We start from the raw sequence: 26,726 nt of genomic DNA on the forward strand, positions 1-26,726 counted from the left end.
CCTTTCGTATAATTTTAATCGAATGCATACAGAACCATAACCATGCGATTGTTATCGCCGCGTTGATTTTCACTTTAATTCAATAGCTGCGCAGTGTCTACTACATTGCTTGTAAGCTATGATTTCCATTACAAAACTTTGTTAGTATTATGTAGTCCTATCGCTCCGACGTTTCGCGATTAAACGTAGTTTGGAGGTTGACGTTGAAAGCTATGCCAGAGAAAATATCGAGCAAGTCACTCAATCGACATGACTGAAGGAGCGATGTTTGCGCAGTGCCTTCTCCCTTTTTGTTTTCGTAACCGCCAGACCGCTTTAAACCTTCGTGGCAATGCTACCCTGGGTATTGGAAGGAAATAAGGACGAGGGCGGTACGTTAGGCGATGAGAAAACTGAAAGAAGTGTGTCCGTACAAACAAACGGGCTCGTTGAGGAGAACAATCGATGGACCACCAACGTTGCAGACGGCGCTGAAGATCGCTTGCCATGAGTACAACCGCAGCCCGTATGCCACACAGACTGAATAACATGCAGCCAAACCATCACCATAACGCAAACCATAAACTCCGCATGAGGATAAGAAAAATAAAAGTTGCCTGGGTGCTGCATAACACTGCTTTACTGCTGCACAAAGCAACCGGTATTCAACCAGCTCTATGCATTGGGTACGAGCCATCATTAGAAAACAACTGCTCCTATTGCAAAAAGGAAATAGAAGAGAATGGTTTGCTGCAAAATCCCTCTAGGAAATTATTACTGGAAAAACAAACGAACTTACAAATACTGCCCTAAAAAAAGGATGCACGAATTTGTTTGCCGAAAAACACTCAACTGTGCAAAATAAAGCTGATTGCGATACACTTTACCTATATCAAAAAGGCTTCACTGCCTGTATGCAATTGGATGTATGGTAGGAGTCAAGGAACAGCTGTCGTCGTAGAAACTACGGCGCTCTGTCTGCAAGAAGAGTATAGAGGCACACTACACATGCATTGAAACGCGAAAACTCGTGGTCAAGTATGATGCACGAATGTTTTGGCTAACAGCATGCACAATTATGGTCTTATCGGCGTAAATTTGACTAGAACGCACACCATCACAGCCACCATTACTTTTAGTGGCAAAATTTGTACCAGTATGTCGTGGCTAGCCCGATCAGTTGCTTATAGCACTGGTTATTAAAATAAAGTAAAAAAAACGTCTAGTTATAGCCTGTTAGTACTGTACATACGGGATTTACTCTAAATAAAAGATTCCAAAGGCAGGAATAACCACAATTCAGTCTTCATATTCCTCTTACGCAACTTCCCAGGCTGTTTACCGCTGTTTCAGTTTGTACACGTTTGCTCGACCACTGCATTACCTGCTGTATAAAAGCTGTATTACTTCACAATCATATTCTTTTACTGTCGTTCACAGGACATCTTGCAACCATCTGCTTACGTTCACGTTTGATAGTGGTTCATCGCTTGCTCACTTCGAGTCCAAAAATATCTCGAAAGTGGTTGGTGGCCACGTTTAGACGAAGAGTTTCGAAAAGAAGAACATTTTCACGCTGTAGACTACTCTGCACGTTAGAGTTGACAGGACCACCCGTTTCTACCGTATACTTGACCTACAGCCGGGGCGGGCTTTTTTTCTGTTCGTAAATGCTGACCTCATTTATTAAAAATGGCCTCGTTTAATTTGCTCAGTGTGAATCTGAAGTGCAATCGAAAAGTAAACACTTTTGGTCATGTGTTTCCCACGTTTCTTGCGTGTTTTCCTATATTTCGGCTTTTATTTCGTGACAGTCATGTCCGATGTACGGGCACAATGACTGTTATGTGACCACGTGGAAGAACTCTTTTGTATAGCGTTGAATTTTCACTTGTGTCAGCATATATGATTTGTGAACGTTGTTGTTGCATAGACCATTATATCGTAGTTCTGGGATTGCGAATTGTAATGTTCGTGCATCGTAAATTTGGCGCGCTTTTATGGTTACTGACATTACGATGCCTACTATTACGTGAGAAAAAGTTTTTATTTATATTTATTGATAGATAATGTGATATTCTTCAAGATGTTTGCAGCATGGTACATAACAGGTGATTTCAACACAAAGGTAACAATGGGAAACGAACATATGAATATTTTTATATGCGCGCTTTCGAGAATAAAAAAAAAGGCAAGCGACGTTATTTTGACAAATTTCAAATCGAGCAGAGAATCCTTTTAGCACAAGTAGAAAAAAAGCACATGAAACATCTCAGCTTGACACGGAAACTGATTACTATTGAAGGTGTGACTCAAATTGTGATAGTCTTGTGTAACAGTTTTATCAGGCAGTTTGTTCCTATCGACTATGTTCTTGGAAAGAAAGAGAACTTGTAACAGTTGACATGTGTATAGTGAATAGAGTAACGGCTAGTGAGTGTGTGTGCCTGGTAGCATAGCCCTTTGTACATGCAAAATGTCACGTATCTATCTTGTACGAACCGTTCATCAACTGAAAAAAAAGAATTTTAGATGACATACACGATTGCAATTACTTATAGCGCCTATACTAATTACTTGCAGCCAGGAGTCACACCTGTAGGCACTTGGCTCTCGTTAAACGTGTTAAGTAAAGAAAAACACGTGCTCACGAATGCAGCACGCAACACGAGTGGATCGCGGTGTAGCGAGAACAGCCATTTTCAGCTGCAGGTAAAAAAAAAGAAACAACAAACACGTTGCGTCCTACCTGAATTTCAAGAACGTCAGGAGAAGCATTTGTCTTGTGACGTAGGAACCAAAGTAAAAAGAGGACGTTGCGCGAGAATGCACGTTTATACGCGAGCGCGCGTGTGTGGTCCGCATCGCGTGGCAGGGCGTTGCTTCCGGAGGCATCCGTCATGCCGCCCTTCCACGTAGGAAGAAAAAAGAATAGATGCGCAGGTCTGCGCAACACTGCACCATGCAGTCAGATTCCCACACGAATTTGGCTGCACGTCCCACGAACTTTTGCGTTGCATACTAGAGCCGGAAACGCGAGAAAAAACTTGTTACGGAATGATATCTGGAGTTCTGCGTTCCAAAACGATATTATTATACGGGGGACGCCGTAACGGTGGCCTCCGGAAATTTCGACAATCTCGTGTTTTTTAACGTGCTCTCACATCGCTCAGCAAACGGGCCTCTATGGCGATTGGCCTCCGTGGAAATGTGGCCACGACACGAATCAAACCCGTAACTTTCTGGTTAGTAGCCGAGCACTGTACACAATGTACCACCGAAACTGTGCTCGAACAGTGGTTACAGTGGCAATTTCCGGAGCCTTACACTATGGCGTCTCTAATAATCATATGGGGGTTTTGGAACGTTAAACCCCACAAATCAATCAACGAATGTTCCAGTGTACTTAAACCAGTGCCTCGCCTCGTATTTCGCTCATTGGGAAGATTGAAACGCTTCCACCGAGAAGTAGACGTATCTACAAGATCTCCCAAAATTACGTCATTTGCAACATGCAATTAATTATGCGAGCTGGCAATTGAACTATTACACGTGGAGGACTAAAAGCTAAACGCAATGCAAATCCCACAGAACACGCCAATGAAGCAAGGGCTATTCCGACGGGCTTCGATATGTATTCCAGGCTGGAAACGGGTTGCGTATGCGAGCTGAAGAATGTACTCGCCGCATTCATCATTCGGATGCGGCGTAACGCACTCACTTATGCAACGGTGCTGCGGCGCTCGTGATGGAACTGCCGTCGATGCCGGCGAGCGCACTGCACGCGATAACCTCCCCAACCCGCGAGTGAGCGTGCGGTTGAAAGAATGAAACCATCCATCACGACACTGCGTGGCGGTGCGCTTTTCGCCAGCTTCGCCACATTGGAGGCGAGATGACCGTGGGCCTGAATGCATCAGCAGCGTAAGCAACGACAGGAAACTACAGCCGTGACGACGGCTTCAGCATGGATGCCAAAGGGCGCTTAAAAGGGCACTAAACAGAATAAGTGTATTCCTGTATTGGTGCTTTACATTTCGAAATACAGTTGCAACCTGCCTTACACTGTCACAAGACGCTTGTCAGCGCCAGGGTATGCGTGTGAAGAAGACAGCCGGGGGCACCACCTGTGTGTTCGTGCAGTGAGCTGTGGTGGTACTGTGGTTAAGGTGCCCGTTTGCTGACCCGAAAGCCACGAGTTTGATCCCAGCATGCATTTCGATGAAGGCGTAATGCGAGAAGGCCGTTCACTATGTGATGTCAGCGTCACGATAAAGAACACCAGATGGTATAGGAATTTTTGGAGCCCTCGCTAAGCTGTGTCTCATAATCATATCGTGGTTTCGAACTGTCAAACTGTCAAACAACTAAAATCAAAGGTACAAAACATATTGCCGCAAGCATAATGGCTTGTATTACGCGGTATAGTTGCTGGTGCGATTGTATGTGCGGCTGAAATTTCTAACCATGAGCTCAGTCATTATGTGTTTCAACTGAACTACACCGCAGGTGCCGCAGATTTGCCGAGCTATGAGCACCGACATGTTTGCTTCGGCGATACCGCTGCTACTGTTATTTAAGTCGCTTATTTCAGTTACGAACATACTGGTTCGCGGCAGAAGTGTGCTGGCGTGGTCGACGATACAAAGTGCATGCTGTTTTCTGCGTAGCAGTATCTTTCGGCGTCCGGGCGTGATCATCGGAAAACGTTACGAGCGATTCTCGAAGGTCAATAACGGCTTCGTGCTCGCGCAGAAAATCCATGCTGAGGTTTACTTTCCGAGAACATTCGTGCAACACGACGAACGAAGCGACGAACGTGGACTCACGGATTTGCAATTCGGCAGTGCACCACCCGATTGGCGTCAAAAGGTGATATCCTATTTACCAGAGGTTCAATCCATGCGCCCAGTGAGTAGATGATCATTGGGTCATTGCTCTGGTAGGCGCCAGTGCCCACCAGAGCAATCACCCGATGATTGTCGATAAGAACCGAAACGTTCGTAGAAACGCATTTGTCGTCGCCCATCAGTGGAAGATGTCAAAGAAACGTAGTTTTCAGAGGTCGGTGGACTGGTCAGGGAGGTTGTTCTAACGACCCACCCGCAGTGGTCATTGTTCCTACAGTTTCCCCGGCGTGAGAACCTAGGGGATCGTCCCGCAATGACGAAACTTGAAGGTTGATCCGGTAATCTGGAACGTTGAGAATATGGCGAGCGTGACTGGTGTCGCTGAAAGTTCGAGGACTGAGTACTATCCAGGTATTCTGCAATAGCGCGGGGCCGTTTGCCGTCACGAGGTCTATGAGCATCTGGCTGAAAACCAGAAAGGCCCTTGCGTCAGCTCGGACAGTTATAGTACAGATGGCCTGCAGGCCATGGCTAATTGCGGTGAACCATGGTTCATCGCAACGGTAGCAAAGGGGCTGATCGTCAGGAGCACTCCACACACTAGACTTCCGCAGATTAACTAGCGAGGTCTGCGGCGGGACCGAGTACTGCGTCGCCGGCGAAGTGGATGGTTGGGGGGGAATAGCTGACTGCAGTCGCAGGAGTGCATACGGCGCCCGCGTACGGGACACGAGGAGCTCCGGCTGGTGACGTCACCAATGGTTGCGCCAGCTGCCGTACTTCATCGCGGACGACGTCAGTTATGGCCGCTACTTAGGGCTGGGGAGACATTGCGTGAAGTTTCTGCAGCTCCTTGCGTACAATGTTGTGCACAAGGTCTGTGAGTTCTCCGACGGTGGTGACGTCAAGTGTTGCCGCGGATAATGACAGGCAGGTGACGTTGTTCGGCCGTTCATATTGCGAAGACCACTGCCTTAGCATCCGCTACATCATTGTAGCTTCACGGAGGACTTTCGATATGGTCTCAGGTGGGTTGCGCACGAGTCCTGCAAAGAGCTGTTCAGGAAGCGTACCTTCTTCCCTTCCGCCATTGCGGAGCCAGATCGCCGGAACAACCGAGACATCTCCTCAACGAACATCGCAACCTTTTCGTTGGGTCTTTGATTCCTGGAATTGAGAAGAAGCTCTGATTGTTCCTTCGGTCGGAACGTCCATACGTGTTCCACAGCTGACAGCAAAACTCTGAACAGGTTGTCAAGGCAGCTTCATGGTTGTCGTACCAAAGGCACGCCACATCCTCGAGGTAGAAGTAAACGTTGGCGACGGTGAGACACTCTTACTGGTCTAGCCAGTCTTCAACGTCCTCGAAACCGTTGCCATAGAACTTATTTAGGGTTCGAAAGGCGTTGAAAGGCCATGGAATAGCGATGTAGAAGCCTGCAGAGTCTGGGTTGCCGTTATTGCACTTGACATGCCTCTGTAGTGTTCTTGAAGGGAGCCGAACTCAGGCGGTGGGCCTAGCTGCCACCAATTGCACGGAAGGTCACCTGGGTTTTCAAAGGCGTCGCTACTTATTTCGGGATGATCTTCGTGTTGGTCGCAGTAATTAGGGTGCTACCCAGAACGTGCACCAGAGAATTTTACATTATAATGTGGAAGAAACCTGCAACTGGAAGTCGGCAGAGCGTCAGGCTGGTCCGATCACTGATGATGATGATGATGATGGTGGTGGTGGTGGTGATAATGATGATGATGATGATTATGATGATGATGATGCTGCCTTACATATGGCTCATACACATTCATGGGGATCGACCAAAAACTGAATACATGAGTTAGGCATTCTAAATATTGAATATTTAGGAAAAAATAATGTACGTAAAACGAAAAAAAAGTGCAACAAGTGTTGTTTTCCCGATCAGGCCAGACAGACTAGCCATTATCTTGACTAAAACTGAATGTGGTTGAAAGTAACGCACACTAATAATAATCATAGTAAAAAAGGTAACTCTTTTTTTTAAATGTTAGACCATTGCAGCACCAAGCCACAATAAGCCAGTAAAAGTACCATTCGTTTCGTGAAGATAAGCAAATACGGCATCAAAGACATTCTCACGGCTGAAGCCCAATGATTGATTGATATGTGGGGTTTAACGTTCCAAAACCACCATATGATTATGAGAGACGCCGTAGTGGAGGGCGGAGGGCTCCGGAAATTTCGACCACCTGGAGTTCTTTAACGTGCACCCAAATCTGAGCACATGGGCCTACAACATTTCCGCCTCCATCGGAAATGCAGCCGCCGCAGCGGGGATTCGAACCCGCGACCTGCGGGTAAGCAGCCGAGTACCTTAGCCACTAGACCATCACGGCGGGGCGACTGATGCCCAAAGTCACTGGCAAAGCGAACTAATCGTCTTTTTTTGTTTGTTTGTTTCCTTTTTTCCTTCAATATATGGCACGTTCTCACTTTTGGAGATTGACCGAAAATGAGACGTTGAGACTTTTAAATGTTATTTTAGGAATGGTATCTGATAAGGAATAAAGAAATGAAATGACAATAATACCTAATACATTAAACTTAAACTACAAGTAGTGTGCTTTTGAGCTTGTATTTCAGACTGCTGTATTAACCTGATGGTAAAAATTTTGACAACTTGTTACGTTGACGAAGAATATTAGGTTTACGAACTTGTTAGGTTGATGAAGAATTGACGAAGAATATTAAATACCAGATTAAAATGGTACTCGTCGGGTATTTATAATGAAATTACACGCGGAATCATAGACATCTCTGTTGCAGTAACCCAAGACTGAGGCACCGAAACTTAAAACATTTCCAACAGATAAGGTTACACCTATTTTTGAAAGAGGAGTAATGAGAAGCCGAGGTCTAATATGAGAATATCTTGGACATGATAAAAAACAATGTGCAATTTTTTCCAGATCTCCGCAGAATCGGTAGAGTGGTGATATAATCAGACCAGCCCTGTGCAAGTAGAAGTTTAATGGGGGGACACGGCATCGAAATCTGGTGATCATAACTTCTGATTGACGAGATTGGCTCCACTGCGGCTTCCACAGAAATTTTAGGTGCTTATATTCCGTCCACGTGGTTATTGCTTCCATCCTATCTGTGTGAATAGCTTTCGCGTGCTGGTCTTCATCGTCTTTTGCTAAGTGTGACATAAAATTTCGCCAGCAATGATACCACATAATACAAGCCATTATGCTTGTGGCAATATATAAACAGTACGTGATTCCCCCAAAATTAATATTATTAGATTCCTGCTCTAGTTAGCTGTGATGTCATGAGTTCTAAGATCATTTTGCAGAAGCTTCGTTTTTAAATATAAAAATGAATACACTGCGTTTGAAACGCACAGAATATGCCAAGGACAGAATATACGAAGTTTCAGATACTAAGCCGAAATCTTCCAACGATGGACAAAACGTGAACCGAAACATTCAAACTAATCACGTTACACTGATGCACCAGCGTTCAGGCTGTTGGGCAGATTTCAAAAGTTTTAAAAGTATGATAATTATTTCAGTTATAATAATCAGCCTATTATCGCGAAAGAACATTCAGTTTTCAAAGAATGCTATGTCACTCTGAGTAGATATAAAGTTTTTATTTGTTGTGGATTCAACGCACACAGTCAACATTTACGATGTTTTCTCGGAAAGTCGATCTTTGGTTACAGCTGGCTATTTTCTTTTCTTTCAGTTTCCAATACACAAGACACGTCTGCACAAGTGCCAGAAATGGTAACTCGCTTTGCCCTGAGGTATGTACTGTACGTTATTTCTGCCGGTGTGACTCGGCATTAATGCGAAGAAATAACAAGCCACTGTGTAGGCGATTAGGTGCGTAGATAAATATACTTTAGGAATATTGTGGCCACTCAAGCCGTTTCGCAACCGTGAAATCGGGAGCCTGACCACCGAGCAGGTGGCGTACCGATGCGCGCTTCCCTTCAGCATTTATAACAGCCGCCTTAGAAAAACCAATCGAAATGGGAGTTCGGAATGCCTATATTGCAAACCGATAATTTTGCCGAGTTCTACAATACCCCATGTCAGCTCTCAACAGCGTTCTGCAGAATTCAGTAAAGCTTGCAAAGAAAGTGTGCTATTTTCTACATTTTTCTTTGGCATCGTGAGTAAAGGAATGCACGTATTCACGTTCACGAAGCATCGTTGGGTGTACGCAGTGGCAAAGACTGCAAGCCATCATGCTTTCAGAGCACGAGCGTCTGCGCTCAAATACGAGCCCTGAAAAGAAAATATTTCTTGTATTATTTATTTATTTCTTCACGTTGATGATCACCCCCAATTCGGGACGACAGTACCAGTCCAACCAACGCTTGTGTAAAATATTTCTTGTATTATTAATTCATTTATTGAAGTTTATAAACGTCCCAAATGTGGGAAGACAGTACCGGTCCGACCAACGCTTGTGTCGGACAGATGTGCAGCGGCTCAGCCTTGGCAGCGTATGGCAGTGTCCACTCTTTACAGAAAGTGGGTTGGGGAGAATAATGCTGTGTTAGGAAATGGTGTTTACGCTCGCTCCCTTCACGTCCTCATGAAACAGCATCTTCTTGTTCTGGTCTTCTCGTTGTCCTTCTTCTTCTTTACATGGCCGGTTTCAGCTCCCTACAGCAAGCAAGGAAGGGTGTCTCTGTTACACTAACGTGATCGGTTATTTTGTTGGGCTAACTGTAGCCTTGTTCATTTTTATTGGATCAGCGGCGAGCAGGGAGATTTATTCATTGTGGTGCACCCCCGCTTTGTTAATGAACCGTGGCTACATGACAAACCTAGATGACAGGAGACAGTGACAACGCTAGCCCTAATGTGCTTCGTACCTAGAAGCGTGTTTCTCTATGGTGGGGTCATACAATTATTTAATAACACGCTAGACTGAAATCTAGCGCTAGAGTCTATGTAAGCTGGAACGCATGACGCTTCACTTTGCATAGCAACAATGGGTAATACGTGTATTTGTCCAAGCTTCGTACTTTCAGATTCGTTTGGGCTGTGAACATGGTCGCAATACGAACTTCAGCCGAAGTTCAGAAGTTCCGCTTCACCAATTTACCCTATAAGGCTGGCCAACAAAACATCAGCTCGCGATGTTAACAATGAGCCGTCTTTTTTATATACGAAAACAAAAGTAAACCACAGCAGTAACCCAAGCCACGAGTGCATTCAAAGCTGCAGAACGAAGACTAGGCCAATCCATGCACTGCACTTTATTCCCATGGTGGCCGAACGATCGCAGTGTCGCAGTTGTCTCTGTATATTGAGTATTGTGTGCGAAACTGACGGTAGTGCACTAGGACCCACAAAATAAGAAAAAAAATGTGTCGAACGAATAGATAAGCCGAACGGCTGGGTATGAGATGCTTACACGCCTGCTCCTACGGATCGACTTGGTTTTTGAAGAACTGGTTTTACGACCGGAAAGGCGACGAGACGGTGGGCGCGCATCCATTTCGCCCCACCAGCGTGCTGGTGGTGGTATGGCTGCCCGGCTGACCTTTAACCGCTCGGCTTCTTGTTTTCCCACGATTTTCCGACAGCGTGGCCCGCGTCGCGTGAGGGCTTCCGGAACGAGGCAAAGCAGAAGCGCGGTTGCACAAGTCACAGACGCTACACACGCGGCTTAGCCCACACCGGTCGTGTTCGGGTAATCAAGTCGGGCCAGTTCCGGGGCGAACTGTTTGGGGCAAATTAAAACGGCTGTGGAAGAAGGATGTCTAGCGCCACCTCTGTGTTCACTGTCTCGATTTCCGCCTCACAGTTTTTAGGGGCGAAGCTCCTAAAGGCTAGCGTATAGTTGATTGATTGATATGTGGGGTTTAACGTCCCAAAACCACTATATGATTATGAGAGACGCCGTAGTGGAGGGCTCCGGAAATTTAGACCACCTGGGGTTCTTTAACGTGCACCCAAATCTGAGCACACAGGCCTACAACATTTCCGCCTCCATCGGAAATGCAGCCGCCGCAGCCGGGATTCAAACCCGCGCCCTGCGGGTCAGCAGCCGAGTACCTTAGCCACTAGACCACCGCGGCGGGGCATAGCGTATAGTATATGACTAGAGTATAGACTAGAGTATGACTAGAGAGCGCTCCCTTCTGTCCCTCCCCTTGTCCTATGATTCTAACGCGCTACGTTGATTAACTCCTAAAGGCGTGGATATGTCCATGCCTTGTATGAATGTACGTGACCGCGTATAGTTCCACCTTTGCCCACTACTTCGTCCTTGCAAACATTTCACTATGCCCCATCACCGATCCACCACTCCACTGACCATAAAGCCAATATCAGGAAGGGGGAACGGAAGCGACGTATAGCTACCACTTACAAATTGTAAAATTTCTTGTATTAATATATACTTTATTTGTCACGCCATTGATAATGTAGTGGGCGATATTCGCGGATAGTTCAAGGTTTAGCGATGAAATCCTCCGGATCTTCGCCCCACTCATCATCATTCAGTGCGTGAATATGGTGAGATTTTTTTTTTGCTTTTTCGACGTTGATGTGGGTTTCTTCGTGTTTAAATGACTTGAAACATGACAGTACCCATGGGTAATGAGAAAAGAATTGATTGATTGATTGACTTATTGATTGTATAATAGATAGATAGATAGATAGATAGATAGATAGATAGATAGATAGATAGATAGATAGATAGATAGATAGATAGATAGATAGATAGATAGATAGATAGATAGATAGATAGATAGATAGATAGCGGCTGATTGAGAATGATGGCAGGTTTACCACCATTTGGTGATTGCTATCTTTCTGTATAATGTTTTTTACCATCACGTATATCTTCCAGCACGTGTATGCAACCACGCACGCACGCAATTCTCACATTCGAACAGATGCGGCTGTCGAGATCTTTATCGCAATGACAGACGATTTTTCATTTTTTTTCCTCCCCGAACGCTATCGAGTCGATAAAGTGTCAACTTTGAATTTAAAATTCACGAATCTTTTCAGAGTTCTACCATGGTCAGTGCAGCTGAGCGCATAGCGTATATACCCAACGAGTCACAGGAAGTGAAATTAATCGTGGCACATGCTGCGAGCAACGATAAATAGCCCATACATTTTCTCGCTATTGCTTCGTTGACCATACGTGTTTTGCGAGAGCACCGCACGGCTCGTTATTACCTACTTGATGATATGGCTATGATCACTTAATTAATGACCACTGTTTCAATTCGTGAGCAGCGTACCCGCAAAGAGAAGAAAGGTAAGAGAGGTGCAACTTCCATGCAGGACTGGCTTTTTTTTGGGGGGGGGGGGATGCCCTAGCTGTTTACTGCCGGTGGCGTCGGTACATAACCTTGGCTCCATCGGTTTTTCACAAGATGGAGAGACCAGAGGGAAATCGTTCTCCATCGACATTTCCCGCCGAACGGGTCGCCAGGTCGCGAGTAATTGCGTCCGCCTTTTTCGCCACCGTCCTAAGGCATGTAGCAGGCCGAAGGACTTAAGCTTCCTTGCACGTGCTACACGAACCACGGGAATGTGACCAGTCACGACGAACACGCTCACGCTTTCAGCGCTGTGGCAACGCGGTCGCGTCGTCTAAGGGTCGCAACATCGCCGTATAACCACAAGGACCGCGCGACCCACGCACGGGAAGTTTCGGCACGTCCTTTCACTCCGCTCTAAGGTACGGCCGAGCGGGTATTGCCATCGAAACGATCACCAAAATATCACCAAGACTGGAGAGCTTGGTATATACTCTGTCACTTTCAATCGTGCGAGTAAGTTTGGGATAACTTCAGTCAAACCTGTATGACACGTATACGAACCCATCAGAAGCCAAACTCTAATTAGAAGAGGCTGGCTTAGTGCCACCAATCTGCGGTGATGCCTATTGTTGTTGCTTCCTTTGATCTTCTTATTGCGCAATGTCATCTAGCCACGATGTTTTTTGTATCTAATACAGAACTTCCTGTCTGGACTGATGTATTCGGTCAATTGTTGAAACGTTGATATATCATGTATGAACCAAGCTAAGCTGGCGTGTTTTACTCCTATTCTTTTATGAGAATGTATTGCGAAGATTAATAAAATGTAGTGCTTAGACTTATCCATCATAAGCTCTCAACATTAAGCTCATATAAACTTTGTGTGTATTTGCTTCACTTCGAGCTATAGGTGTTGTTGAAGAGTCCGGGCACATGGCTCATCTACGACTCTGAAAATTACCGGTAATATCTATTGGGGCATGTGATACTTCTCAGAGTGTGCTACCGCACATGCATCTTGAAGGAGCATATTGTGGTGTTTTCATGTGGGTCCACATGAAAAGTTCGCGCATGAAACACAATTGTATCCGCAGAGACAACTGTTCATTCTGCAACGCGGCGACGTACCAAATACGTCAGACCTGATATTTAACTGTCAACCGTCTTCCTAACAACTTTTGCTCGTAAAGCAAAAGCTTTTTTCAATTGCGTGCTGATATTGACCGGCTGGACCACTTAACTCGAGCCTGAGCCTCGTGTGTTCTATAATCTCTTCTCCTACCCGAAGAAAGCCACTCACCCCACTTAACGCTCACTTTCCACAAAGTAAGCTACTGCAAGTGAAATTTTGATCAGCGCACGCGCGTCCCGCCATTCATTCATCAGCCATTCTTCATCTCCACCTCCTTCGTACTGACCGGAGCGCCCGCTAATCGTGTTCGGACGCCGCAACATACTGCCACGCGCTCGCAACGCCGCTAACAACACGCCGGCCATGCTACAAGCTGCGATAAACAAGGTGCGTCTGAAACAGACAGAAGCAAATGCGGCGAATGAAAGAAAACGTGCACGCGCTTCGTCGTGGGTCTACTCCCATACACCCACGACTCCGTAGCTAGTCACCGTCTTCGTCGTCGGAGGGCTGACCCAGAATTCCGCACCGCCGGCGTGTTGCAGTCGAGCGATCCTCTTCGTGGTCTCGCCTTGTCCCTGAGCCGCAGCGCGTTAGTGTGCGGCCCCAAAGCAGCGCGCCGCTGTCGCACACACGACCATAATGAACGAGCGTGGCCCTGTCTGCGTCCCGCTCTTGTTCTTCGTCTCCCTTCCACCACCGAGAGCGAAGCGTCCGAGCTCGCCGCCCGTGTCCTTCGAGCGGGCGGCGAGACCAATTTTACTCGGCCGCAGATCGCAGCAGCGGCGAGCCAACGAAGATGAGCAAGACCCTTCGCAAGCGCGCTGTATAGCAGGAGCGGGGTCATCCCGTTCGCCGTGCCCCGAAACGTCGCGCCTTTTCCGGACGCCTATGGTGTAGTTGGCATGCGCTTGCGTGTGCGGATACTAAGCGGCCGAGGTCGTCTCCGCAAAGCCCTGGCGCGTCGCCGCGCCTGCGTACGTTCTGGGAGGATGCCAACGTTGTCTTCTCTTACAATGAGCGAGCGTACATTAAAAAAAAAGTGGAGAGAAGAGGGTGAGGTGGAGGGGCGTGCCTACCGCGCCGTACCTTTAACCGAATCAGTGTCTTCTTCTTCCACGATGGGACCTACGCGTTACACGGGAGCCTGAACTATGCAAGCTATGCCAACGCGTCCGTTCCTCGGGAACGGTCGGTGGTATGCGCACACGACAACGTTGGACACGACGGCCTCGACGCTGCCTTGCCGCATTGTAGTGGAGACGGAACGGGTCGATGTTTTCTGTCTTACATTGTGTATATACATATCGAAACGGTGAAAGTGAGGAAAACTTGTTTCGTTGAATCAACGAGAATATTTTATTAAAGTCGTCAGACAGTGAAGATGTAAGCGTGTGAGTTGTGATTCGCTAGTGAGATCAAGTGCTGTCGTTAATCCGCGGATAGGATTGAAACACGCACCTTCATGTTGCCTCTGCTACTACTACTACTACTACTACTACTACTACTACTACTACTACTACTACTACTACTACTACTACTACTACTACTACTGCTGCTGCTGCTACTACTACTACTACTGCCCCCCTTTCACAATTACCACGACTGTAGCTAATATTACCCTACTACTACCACAGCCACTACCAATACTATTACTATTACTACTCGTCCCTGTCTCTTCTGTTGTCGTTTGTCTGCATTCGCGCACACCAGTTTACCCAGAAGCATTACCACCACCACGACGACGACGCTGGCGGCGAAAGGTAAACCATGACAGCTTTGCTGTAAAAAAAACAGTCTTCTTTCACAGTATATTGACTGAGGCATAAGCGTAGAGTTTAACCGCAGGCTTACGGTATTCCCTGGAACTTTCGTTTTCGGGTAAAAACTGCGTGGCGTCTGTCACATCATTTCCCGCGTTCGTGAGCGTCCGGAATGGCCCGAAAAAGCACACGGATCGCGCGAACGCCGGAACACGTGCGTGGTATCAAACTTTCACAAAAGTAGGAACCTTCCTGATGTTCACATATCGGCCTCACGTGTCGTCTTACAGAGGCCTTTGATTACACAATCAAGCACGAAATCGACCGTAGCCTTCATAAAAAGCGTTCTTCCGACATTTATTTGGCATGCATAACGTTCAGTCATACTGACATTCTGCAAGCGCAGACGTAGTCAAGTTGTTATGACACATGCCTGACAAGATTCTAGTCGGGCCGGGGAAACCCTAAAGGCTTACCTCAGGCATTGACGTCATCGACGGTATGAACGGGAATTGCTGGGTGCCCGTGCTTCGCGCTTTCTCGGATTTCACAATAGCGGAGCTGGGTTTAGCGCATTTTATATAGCTCCACTAATTACATAGTAAAACAATAATATTTATTAATAGTAATAATTGTTGTGGCTTAACGTCCCAAGCCACCGTATAATTATGAGAGACACGGCAGTGGAGAGCTCCGCAAATTTCGATCACCTAAGAGTCTTCATAGTGCACCTTAACCTAGGCAAACGGGCCTGAAGCATATTCACCTCCATGGAAAATGCTGCTGCTGCGGCCACAATTCAATCCCGCGACATGCGGTTCAGCAGCCGAGTGCTTTAGCCACTAGACCAGAGCAGAAGCTGCTAGTTTGACTTGCCATGCTCGAGACAGCAAGTAATACAAAAACAATGAAAGGGAGACCATAAAACAGGAAATTAATAATAGCAAAGCAAATGAGGCAATTGCAACAAAAAACAATGTTTGGCAGACAACCTTACATAATCTCATGAAAAAAAACAGAAAAGAGCTTAAGATTTTTTTTTTCAAATATCTAACGTCGCCGCGCAGCACTTGATCCTCCCTCACGAAGCAATGACACAGGGGCGCGCTTTCTCTAACGAGAAGTCGTGAAAAATTTCGAAGAGCGTGCGCTGCAGTCACGGGAAGTCGGAAAACGACCACGCAGAGGGCACCCATGGCGGAGAGTGGATGAGGCTTTGCTCGTGGAATAAAGAAACGGGGTACGCCGCACAACTTTTCATTGAGGATCCTCTTGCCGGGTCACTTTGGGCCTTCTTCGTGGCTTTTTTTTTTTGTTTCGACTCTTCGGGATCGTGTGTATCCGACCGACTGGGACGCCCCAGGGGAAGCTGCTGACCCGTCTGACTTCGGAGACGAATGAACAGGTTTGAGAAGTTGCTGGCACGTTCGCTTCCTCATCTTGTGGTGTGGTGCCTCTCCACTGCGCCTTCGGGCCATGTCTTTTTTTTCCTGCGTCGTCTTCACCGCTAACGTCAATTTCTCTTGTTCGTTCTTCGCAACATTTCTTTTTGTCATCTTTTATTCCCCTCACCCCTAGCCAGCTGGTCTAAGAACTGGCTAACCTCCCCGTCCTTTCGCTTAAACTTTCCTCCTCCTCCACCTCCTCCTCCTCCTCCTCCTCATCCTCATCCTCTCTTGTCAGTGTCTTTAGCAACGGAGCAGTGGTTATCGCACTGCTCGTGTTCTGTACAATGTCAGTGCACGATAAAGAACAAAGGGTGGCATAACTTTCCGGAGCCCTGCACTACGGCGGCTCTCATATTGGCATCACGGTCTTAACGCTTCAGAGCCAGCACATTAGTGTTTCTTTTGTTGTTTTAAGACAATATTCTATGAGGTGCAGGTTTTGCTCGCGGTGGCATGATTCGCGACAAATCCGGCACGAGAGAAGGTATAGAAAATGCGGCTCTGCCATACGTACTCAAATGAGGCTGACAAAGGTGTGTCGGTCAAGTGCGTGCTTGACGCGCAGTCGTCCAATAATTGACTTCCTTTCCATCGTTGGCTATATGTCGGTCTTCAACAGTTTCTCGTGTGTAAATCTGTTTTTTTTGTCGAGGTCATTCAACATTTCACACTGGTGCATTACATTGCGGCATTTCATCGTTTCACGCATGATGCCCTTGTTGCATGCAGTCCACATGCACCCCCCCCCCCTCCTCCGCATTGCAAACTTCCTGCACCAAACATGAAATTTGCACTGCCTCCAAGGTTGGAGGCGTGGGAAAGTTTCAGAGCATCACGTGCTGTTGCATTGCCTCCGGAACCGGCCCAACGTTTGATCAAGCAGTGATGTCACGTGATGACGTCACAGTTTGTGGTAACCTGCAACGTCGGGATGACGTCATATGTTGCCCCCAGCAACTATTTTTGCACCCCTCATGTTTAATCCGATGGTCAACTTTGGCATTTATTAAGGCATCTAATGTGTTCGCCCTGGTAAGTATACACCTTTTCACAGGAAGGAAAAAAAAAACATCGCCATGATGGGCTGTGTGCCGGAGTACAAAGGCTAAGGGCGTAGCGTTGTCAGTGCATTTTCGAGGGGATGCGCCAATTTGCCCAGCCCAAGGAGTTCTATGGCGGCGCCCAGGGAAACGTTTATGAAAAGGTGAATAGGCGCTAAAAGGTTAGCCAAATTTATTTTACCATTTCTGGCGCTATCACGATACTAACTAGAAAGAAAACACCCCTTCATTCATTGACCTCTTTTCGCTAATGAAATTCATTTTAAAAGAACTCACCGACGACTGTGATGCTTCTTATTGCTAATTCTGAGTCAAGCTCAGTGTTGGGGCAGCTGCTTTTAATTGTGTTTTAATATCTGGCTACCCGTAACTGTAGCAACGTAACAATCGTTGGGTATTAATTGCCACAGAATCTGCCAATGGTCAAGTGCTTATAGCACACAAACCACTCTATGCGTTGCAGGCGTCGCGAACCAAGCGAATTACCGACAACCCTGTAGCAACACGCGAAGCCAGCCGCAGTGCACATGCCAACATTCCTTGCGCATGAACTCCGATTTAGGGGCCAGAGCAAATTACGGAGGAAGAAAGCGTGGTTAGAGACCAGTGGCTCTCGTCTTGTCTTGTCTTGTCTTGTCTCCTAGAAGATTTTGGCTCATACCCACATGGGGGATTGGCCACACTGTACCTCATGATAGATAATTTTTATAACGCTTGCTAAAAAAATATAAAGAGAAATTAGATAGAAACAATAAATGTTCCTTTGAAAAAAACGTGATAAAATTGTAGAAGAATACGATAAAACAGAATATATAAAACGAATTAACAAGAATGAGGAAGGGGAAGAAAGAATTGGATATATCTGGCAGTACCACTAGCAGCGTATCCTTCCGGTTGCCTGAATGAATTTATGTAGCGCTGACAGAATAGCACTGTGGCCCACACCCAACTGACTGGCTCCAAACGATAATACGGTGGATGTATTGACTGGCAATCCGAGCATACCAATCGGTCTTTCAAGAATTATTCGGCGCAGTGAGGCGAAGCGGCGGCATGTGAGAAGAAAGTGATCTATTGTTTCCGGTTCATTGCAAACTACACATAGGTTAGTTAATGAAAATCCTGATTTGTTGAGATAAAAATTTAACAGAGGAACTCTACAGCGAAAGCTTGTGAGGGTCACCTCACATTGACGGGAAAGGCATTTTGCGGTGTTCCATGTGAATTGCAAGTGCCGAAATTCTTCAGATTGTAGAAGCGACGTTTCGTTCATTTTTAAGATTAACAGGCGTTTGAATCGTTCGGCAGTAATAAAAGGAAACTGTGGAGCTACTGGCACCACAGGGAAATTTAAAGATGCCGAAGCGAGCGAATCAGCAATTTCATTTAGTTCAATTCCAGCATGCCCGGGGACCCAAATAAACCGAACTTCTGATAGGCTATGCGGTACGAGAGACCAAAATATCCTGAGAAGAGGAGACTTCTTTGCGGACGTTAGATGTGTACATACAGACAAAGCATCCGAAATAATAATAGCTTTTGATTGCTGATAATTTAGTTTTCGAAGAGCCAATGTAATAGCCAGGAATTCTGCGAGATAGATTGGTGTGAAGTCAGGCAATCGGAGCGCAAAAGACCAATTAAGCTGATGAGAAAAAATACCTACTCCAGCCTTCTGAAGATTTTGCGTTGCGTCCGTCGAAATTACTACGTATTTAGGAAAATGACTTAGATGGTCTTGAAGGAGGCCCTCCAGAACATGCTTTGGAAGTAACTTGGCATTTTTTGGAAAAATATCATCGAAAATTAAGTCAACTGGCACCGAGCATTGGGTTTGGGGAGTTAAATGCCGGAGGGAAACGTGAAGATTTGATAACAGAGACTCGACGAAAATGACTTGGGGTCTTTGATAACGAGACCACGGGCGCTGAAAGAAAGAAACTGGATGTTTGATGAAAACTGTCTGAGAACAGAAGAGGGGTGCATCGTAAAGTTTTAAAAATGTTTGCACAGTAAGCTGTCGAAATCTAGCATCAAGTGGAATAATTCTAGCTTCCAAATAAAGCACGCTATTCGCTACACACCTAGGTAGTCCGAGACACAGCCGCAGAGCTTGCCTTTCTAGCAATATAAGTGGTCTTAATTTGTACTCAGCACTTCCAGAAAACAGAACGCAGCCAAACTCCAGAATTGGGCGTACGTAAAGTTTGTATATCATAAGTAACGTATCCCTGCGCATCCCTGAATTCTTATTGCAAAACCGGCGGAGCAATCCTACGGCGCTTTCTGCTTTACGGGTGTTTGATTCTATTTGTTGCTGCCAATTTAAATTGTCCACGTAAACAATACCAAGATATTTTAGCGCTGTTACTTGTGGAATCGGATCATTTCGATAATGCAGTTGAAGAAATACGGGAACGGATAGAGGGAATACAAGCAGAGCACATTTACTAACATTAAGTGAAAAAGACAGCCCGCCAAGCCATACCTCAAGCTCACTCAAATATGACTGCAAGATTTGATATAAACTATTGATATCTCGGGATGACGAGAAAAAAGCAATATCATCGGCGTAGACATAAAGAGGAACATTTTTATGAACGGGAATAGATGATAATAATATATTAAATAAAAGAGGTGACAGGACTGATCCTTGCGGAACACCTCTTGTTTGCTTATATGAGGCAGAAGTAATTCCCTCGTGGCAACAAAAGAATTGTCTCTCAATGAGAAACTCCTGAACCCAAGATATAATGTACTTGGGAACCTCACAGTTCACTAATCTTGAAATTAATGTACTGTATTCCACACTATCGTAGGCTTTTGCGATATCTAACGTGACTAATGCAGAAAGCTCACCAGATACTTTTGCAAGGCGGATTCGGCTTTCCAAATCAACATGAGCCGACCATATAGAGCACCCCTGTCTAAATCCTACTTGCCTTGGTGAAAGAATGTCCTGACGAGCGATGAATTCACTGAGCCTTCTATGAAGAATTCTTTCAATTATTTTAACTAGGTTTGAAGTCAGCGAAATTGGCCGAATGTTATCCAGGACATATCCGAGGCTTGGATTTTTTCGCAGCAACACAACTTTAGCAACTTTCCATGCGCTTGGAATCCATGTGTGCTGTAAGGAGCAGTTAACAATATTCAAAAGCTCCTCGGGATGGGAATTAAATATCAATTTAATCATAGAGTTTGTAATCTGGTCTGGACCGGGAGCTGCTTGCTTTACAGTTAGTATCACATCTGCCAGTTCAGCCATAGTGACTTCCCGAAAGTCCGAGGTTGCGCTTTTGAATGTCACAGGTCTCAAGCATGACGAAGCGAAACGCGCTTCAAGTCCTTTCGCGATGCCCTCTAACAAATCTGTTGTCTCTTTAGGAGACAGCACTACTGAATGCGAATATGCTGGTACCTTCGTCGATTTTTTGTTCCGTAGAAATCTGTACAGGGCAGATCTTTTATCGGGTTTTGATAAACGCGAATGTAAGTCAGAATTGTGTTTATCTTTAGCTATTGCAACTGTACGTTTAAACACCGCTGCGTGGAACTTATAGTCAACCCAATTTTTTGGAGTATGGTTGTGGCGTAAACGTTTCCAAGCAGCTTTACGTCGCCTATACGCAAGCGTACAATCTTCATTCCACCAAGCTGAATTTGACGGTGTGCTGCCGTACTTAACAGAAAACTCTGCCGGCTGGATAGAGTCACTTAGACACGCTACGACTGAAGCAGCTCGTTGCTGTCCGACGCGTCCTCTCAATGACGAGAGCGCGGAGTTTAAAACAGTTTTATAAATTTTATAGTTGGTGAACCGTTGTTGCCGGATAGCAGAGGTAAGTTGTGGTAGCATTATTTCATAGGTAATTGGTACATGATCACTACTCGTCCCATTATCAAACGTTTCCCACGATGAAATCATAAACTGGCCACAAGAAAATGTTAGGTCTAATGTTGATGAGCTTATCCCGCGTAGAAAGGTAACTTGTCCAGAGTTATGGCAGCGAAAATTATTATCCTGCAACCAATTCCACAATCTTTTGCCACAGCTATCTGTTTTAAGCCCCCAAGAGGTGTAATGCGAGTTAAAATCCCCAGCCAATAAAATTGAATTTGACGAAGAATTCTTGATAACACAGTCTAGGTGATCTGTGCGTCTTACTCCATTAGGAAAGTACGCATTAATCACTGTAATCCTGTTGGAGTTAGGTAACAAACAATCTAATCCTAACAATTCACAATCCGGACAAATATGTTCAAAAGTTACAGAAACGTGATGACACATTTTTGAAGATATTAGAACCAATAATCCACCTCCTCTACCTGGCCGATCCAGTCTAAATGTTCGAAAATATTTCAGAGTAAATGTTTGGTTTGCTGAAAGCCAAGACTCTTGAAGTAAAATTATACTGGGATTTGTTTGCTGTATGAGATAAATAAGATCTATGTAAGCGGAAGATACGGAGCGACAATTCCACTGAAGAACTTTTACAGGCGCTATGATGAACTTAATATAGTTGACTCTACTGCAGAACGCAAAACGTCCTGCTCATTGTTGGTATCAGTAATAACTTTTTTTGGTTTTGACATTGGCAAATTGGTTGGAGACAATGGAGCATTGCGTCGTTTATGAGTGATATTACCAAGCCTCATGTCACCAAACGACCCACTGGGCCCCACAGGGGTAGGCGACTGAGTGCTGACGAGCGTTTCAGGGTTAACATCTTCTTGACGCCGATTATTTTGTTCATTGTCGATGTGCTCAGCTTCACCCTGGACCGTGACAGTGTGTGAAGCGAAGGAGGGAAGAAGGCTGTTTAACCTGGCGGCGAGCATCTCGGTCAGACCTTCAGCAAAGGTGTTGAAAAGCCGTTCCATAATCATCGGCATGGCCTTATCTATCGCTGCCGACACTGCGGAAGCGACCGTCGCTTCAATTGACCCACACTGGCGTGACGTAGCAGCAGCGTACCCCACTTCGCGCTCTTTAATTAAGGAAGTTGCCTCAGACCGAGAACAACGGCGTTTCTCCATTATGTCTAGAATTTGTGTTTCACGTTCTCGAGCAGGGCAGCTATTGTCCGTTGCTGTGTGTGCTCCATCACATAGGCAACACCTGCAGTTGTCTTCCTGACAATTTGATGCGGCATGTGCCCCACCGCAATTCGCACATCTCAATGAGGACCTGCAAGCATTAGCGCTATGTCCAAATCGCCAGCAGTTACGGCATTGCAGTGGGCGAGGTGTCAATGCCTCTACACGGAATAGATAAGGCCAGGCCTTCAGCTCAGAGGGGCGTGTGAGACCAGCAAAGGTAACGATGACGCTTTCAGTAGGGACTCGCGTATCACCTACAGGTCTGGTGCATCTGTAGACAGATGTCACGCCAGCCGGAGAGACCATCTTTAAGAATGCTTGAGGACTAATGTTAGTTGGAACACCACGAACAATGCCCTTCACGCAAGCAAGATGAGGGGGGATAAAAGCGCGAACAGCAATGAACGCAAATCTCGTGGCGGCCAGTAAGTCTGTTAAGCATTGAATATTTGAAGATCTGCATAGCATGCCAGTCTTGCCGAAACGCCTCACCTCCGAGATGTCCAGAAAATGACCGCTTATGTTGCGAAGTTCTTCTTGGAACACCTCCGTTTCACTCAACCGAATGGTTCCACCATCAGTGGGCACAAGCGCGACAGGCAAACTGCTTACGCCGTTCTTGAAGAAACACTCCAGTGGTACCGATTCAGCAGGGCGACTGGCCGACCAGGGCGAGCCCTGGCCGGGGCCGGAGACCGGCATTGATGGCTCCTGAAAAATCAGCAAAAAGAAATTCTACCGCTAATAAAGAACCAAAGGCGATGAGTGTGGCCAATCCCCTCCCACAGGCCGTGCAATAGAAAGCGCCAACTACTGCAGGAACGCAATGTTGCGATGAGGGCAGCGAAGGGGCGATGACGGGCCGACCGAAGGGCCGACCGAATCGGGTTGCCAGTGAACGTAGATGTACTGCGCTCACAAATCAAAACTTCTTCTCATACACTCATTACCAAGCTATACACTCATTACCAAGCCGAGCAAGTGTTCACCGACTTCATCGTCATCGACCCATAGTCACCCGCGTGCCCGAAAAAAGAAAAATGAGATGGAGCATTCGAGAAGGGGAAGGTGGCAGATTTCGTCCTGACGCAACCTAGAACGAACCACTCCCACGGGGCTTGTCGTTGTCTGTTCTTCTTCGTGTGCATCGCCCTGCAGAGCCAGAAGAAGCGCAGAGTTCATATCCATCGCTATTCTTCGCTCTCTTTCGAGGACAAAAGAGAACGTTCTCTCAATTTCGTCCTCGTTCTCTCTATCAGTTGCGCCTAAGCCAGCCTACAACGGCAACAGCTGCTCAAAGCAGGAGTTGGCGCCTAACAGCTAAATATTTAATATTTCAACCGTAGAATTTGTGTGCGCCATGTTGAGATATGTCAGCTTTTTTTAGGAGTTATTTACGTGGACGCGTGGGTCTGTTGACCAGTGGCACTATGCAGTCTGTGACATGTTTTGCTGCTGCATTTGTGCTGTTATTTTCCTCTATACGTATACGCCCGCTTTGCTCACTCCATCTATATGCTTGTTTTTGCCCATGTGCCATCAGGTGGACTAATCTATTCGAAACTCCGGAACGATTTAATAAGATATATATCCCGACGAAACTCGCTCGCAGCGCTCCAAGTGGCCGGTTATATATCAAGCTCGGGAATATCTGCGACACATGAGGACCATGACACATCCGGCATGCTCCTTTGACACAAGTTAGAATCGCGAGTGACAGCGTCGCACCGCGGGCAAAGAATCGAAAAATTCCCTTTCCAATGACGACGCGAATACGCTTTCTTAAGCGATTGATTGATTGATTTGTGGGCTTTAACGTCCCAAAACCACCATATGTTTATGAGAGACGCCGTAGTGGAGGGCTCCGGAAATTTTGACCTCTTGGGGTTCTTTAACGTGCACCCAAATCTGAGCACACGGGCCTACGACATTTCCGCCTCCATCGGAAATGCAGCCGCCGCAGCCGGGATTTGAACCCGTGACCTGCGGGTCAGCAGCCGTGTACCTTAGCCACTAGACCACCACGGCGGGGCGCTTTCTTAAGTGAAACAAAAGTGAAAAAAAAAACGCAATCAGGCATTACTCTATTGCGGCATCAACGCAGAACGTGATGTACAAGCAAGAAATAAAAATTTTTTTCGAAAGAAAAAGTCACTGGTTTCCCTACGCGATCACCTATGATGATTACAAGGCGAAATACATATTTTTTATTTTTCATTGTTAGTGTGCTAGTCCTTCGCCGCCACTTTTCGACAGACTTCTGAACCTAACATGCTTCCGCACTGCCTTCAAGATCGGAGTCCTTACAAGCTTTTTGTACTTAACCTGGTTTTGCCTCTAAGATCGTCCCAACTTTAACTAATACCCCTGTTGCACAGGCAACCAAAACCGCGGAAAACATTACCCTAATTACGTGTAACCGCAGTTCGCTTATGTTACACTGTACGCGAAATCACAGTTATGCCACTAACGGTGGTTATTTATAGGAAACCGAGTTTGGCAAGCTCCGTTTAGTGGTCAACCGATGAAAACACGGCGTGCGTGGAGGATGGCTTACCAGTTTTAACCGAGGGTGCTTTTTCTCTTTAACATCGGCGAACTGTGAAGGGCGCTTATGGCGATTCAACGCAGTTGACCATGGTTGGTCGTAATCGCACTTAAATCGCCTGTGTAACAAGGGTATAAGCGTCAATGACATGCGATTACGGTATCGTTCGCCGTCACGTCACGGTGACGGCAGTGCGAGGATGACGTCACAAATTTGAACGATATGTGGCGTCGTGATGACGTCATATACGGTATAAGGTAATCATCTGATGACTTTTTGCATCACTCGTGTGGACGCTACCGATTGTGAATTTTCGCATTTGGTGAGGCATCTATAAGACATCTATGACACATCTATTATGAGGCCTTAGCAAATGGAACGTTAGATAGAGAAAAGTTGTGACAGTTTCCCGGAGTACATAACAGAGCGGCTCTCTTTTTATAGCGCGTCCGTTCGGCTGGGCACAAGAGCATTGACGGTTTTTCGATGCATGTGCACTTCCTACTTTGAAACATAGCTTTTAATCAGGTCCGACTTGGCGGCGATCGATACTGCCTATATCTGCGTATGCGGCGATCCTCGATGAAAATGTGAGCTCGCGCATGTTTGACCTCACGGGAGCTAAAAATTGTGGCCTCGCGATAATCTCGGAGCAGCAACCATCAAGGACGCCTAATGGCGGCCGATTATCCTCCTTATACGAGAAGCGTCCCGGCACTGTCTAGGTCGAGAGCGAAATTCCTCGCCGCATCATCGGAGGACGCGACGCACCACGGGGCTGCATGCCCTGGACAAGATATGCGCTTTTCGCAATGTACGCTCGATGGGCAGATACCCAACAACCAGCGCGTTCCGGCCACTGCGCTATGTAAACTGGCGAAAATTATGCAGACTTGAAGGTGGACCGCAGCTGCGGCAGATTCATGTACTACCTACTTGTCTCTGTGCTTAAGCGCGTGTCATTCGAATGTAAGAGTGAGCGTAAACTTCTTCATTTACATCCGTGGCGCGTGCTTGTATGCGCGCGCGCGCGTGTGTGTGTGTGCGTGTGTGTGTGTGTGTGTGTGTGTGTGTGTGTGTGTGTGTGTGTGTGTGTGTGTGTGTGTGTGTGTGTGTGTGTGTGTGTGTGTGTGTGTGTGTGTGTGTGTTCACACGTGCCTGCCTTCTGGCGCTACGTGCTTTCCTCTCGCGCTTGGAACTACGTGCGTGCTTGGGCACGTGTGGCACCTACATGTATCGGGATCTCACTGGTGGCGAAGCGAATCCGCAGCCTCTGACGCAACTTTTGCGCGTATAGGTTGCCGCAGGAACTCACTGCGAGACTAATCAATACGAGTAGATGAATTATGGCAAGTGTATCAGCAGTCCTAGTGCCCGAGAAATGTAGATGGATTAAACGGGTTAATCGATGCGCTGGGGTAGTGAAACCCGTCTAACGACAAAATGAGACGTGAGCGAGAGCGCACTCAAATCAATTCCGGCGCTCTATGTTTTTCTTTTTATTTGTTTTCAGTTTCACACGTGCGGTACGTGCCCCTCCATCTATATGCACG

The 26,726-nt window shown here is 46.4% G+C and overlaps 1 protein-coding gene across 4 annotated transcripts in view; it reads left to right on the plus strand.

Moving 5' to 3' along the window:
* The window catches only part of LOC142817763 (uncharacterized), a 379,761-nt gene that overhangs the window by 92,215 nt on the left and 260,820 nt on the right, over positions 1-26,726 (plus strand). For all 4 annotated transcript variants that reach the window (XM_075895358.1, XM_075895357.1, XM_075895354.1 and 1 more), the window contains exon 2: positions 8,560-8,620. In XM_075895358.1, the coding sequence (XP_075751473.1) occupies positions 8,560-8,620 (61 nt within the window). The remainder of the gene's footprint in view (positions 1-8,559; positions 8,621-26,726) is intronic.

The sequence above is a fragment of the Rhipicephalus microplus genome, chromosome 5, assembly GCF_043290135.1.
Source record: "Rhipicephalus microplus isolate Deutch F79 chromosome 5, USDA_Rmic, whole genome shotgun sequence".
NCBI lineage: Eukaryota > Metazoa > Arthropoda > Arachnida > Ixodida > Ixodidae > Rhipicephalus > Rhipicephalus microplus.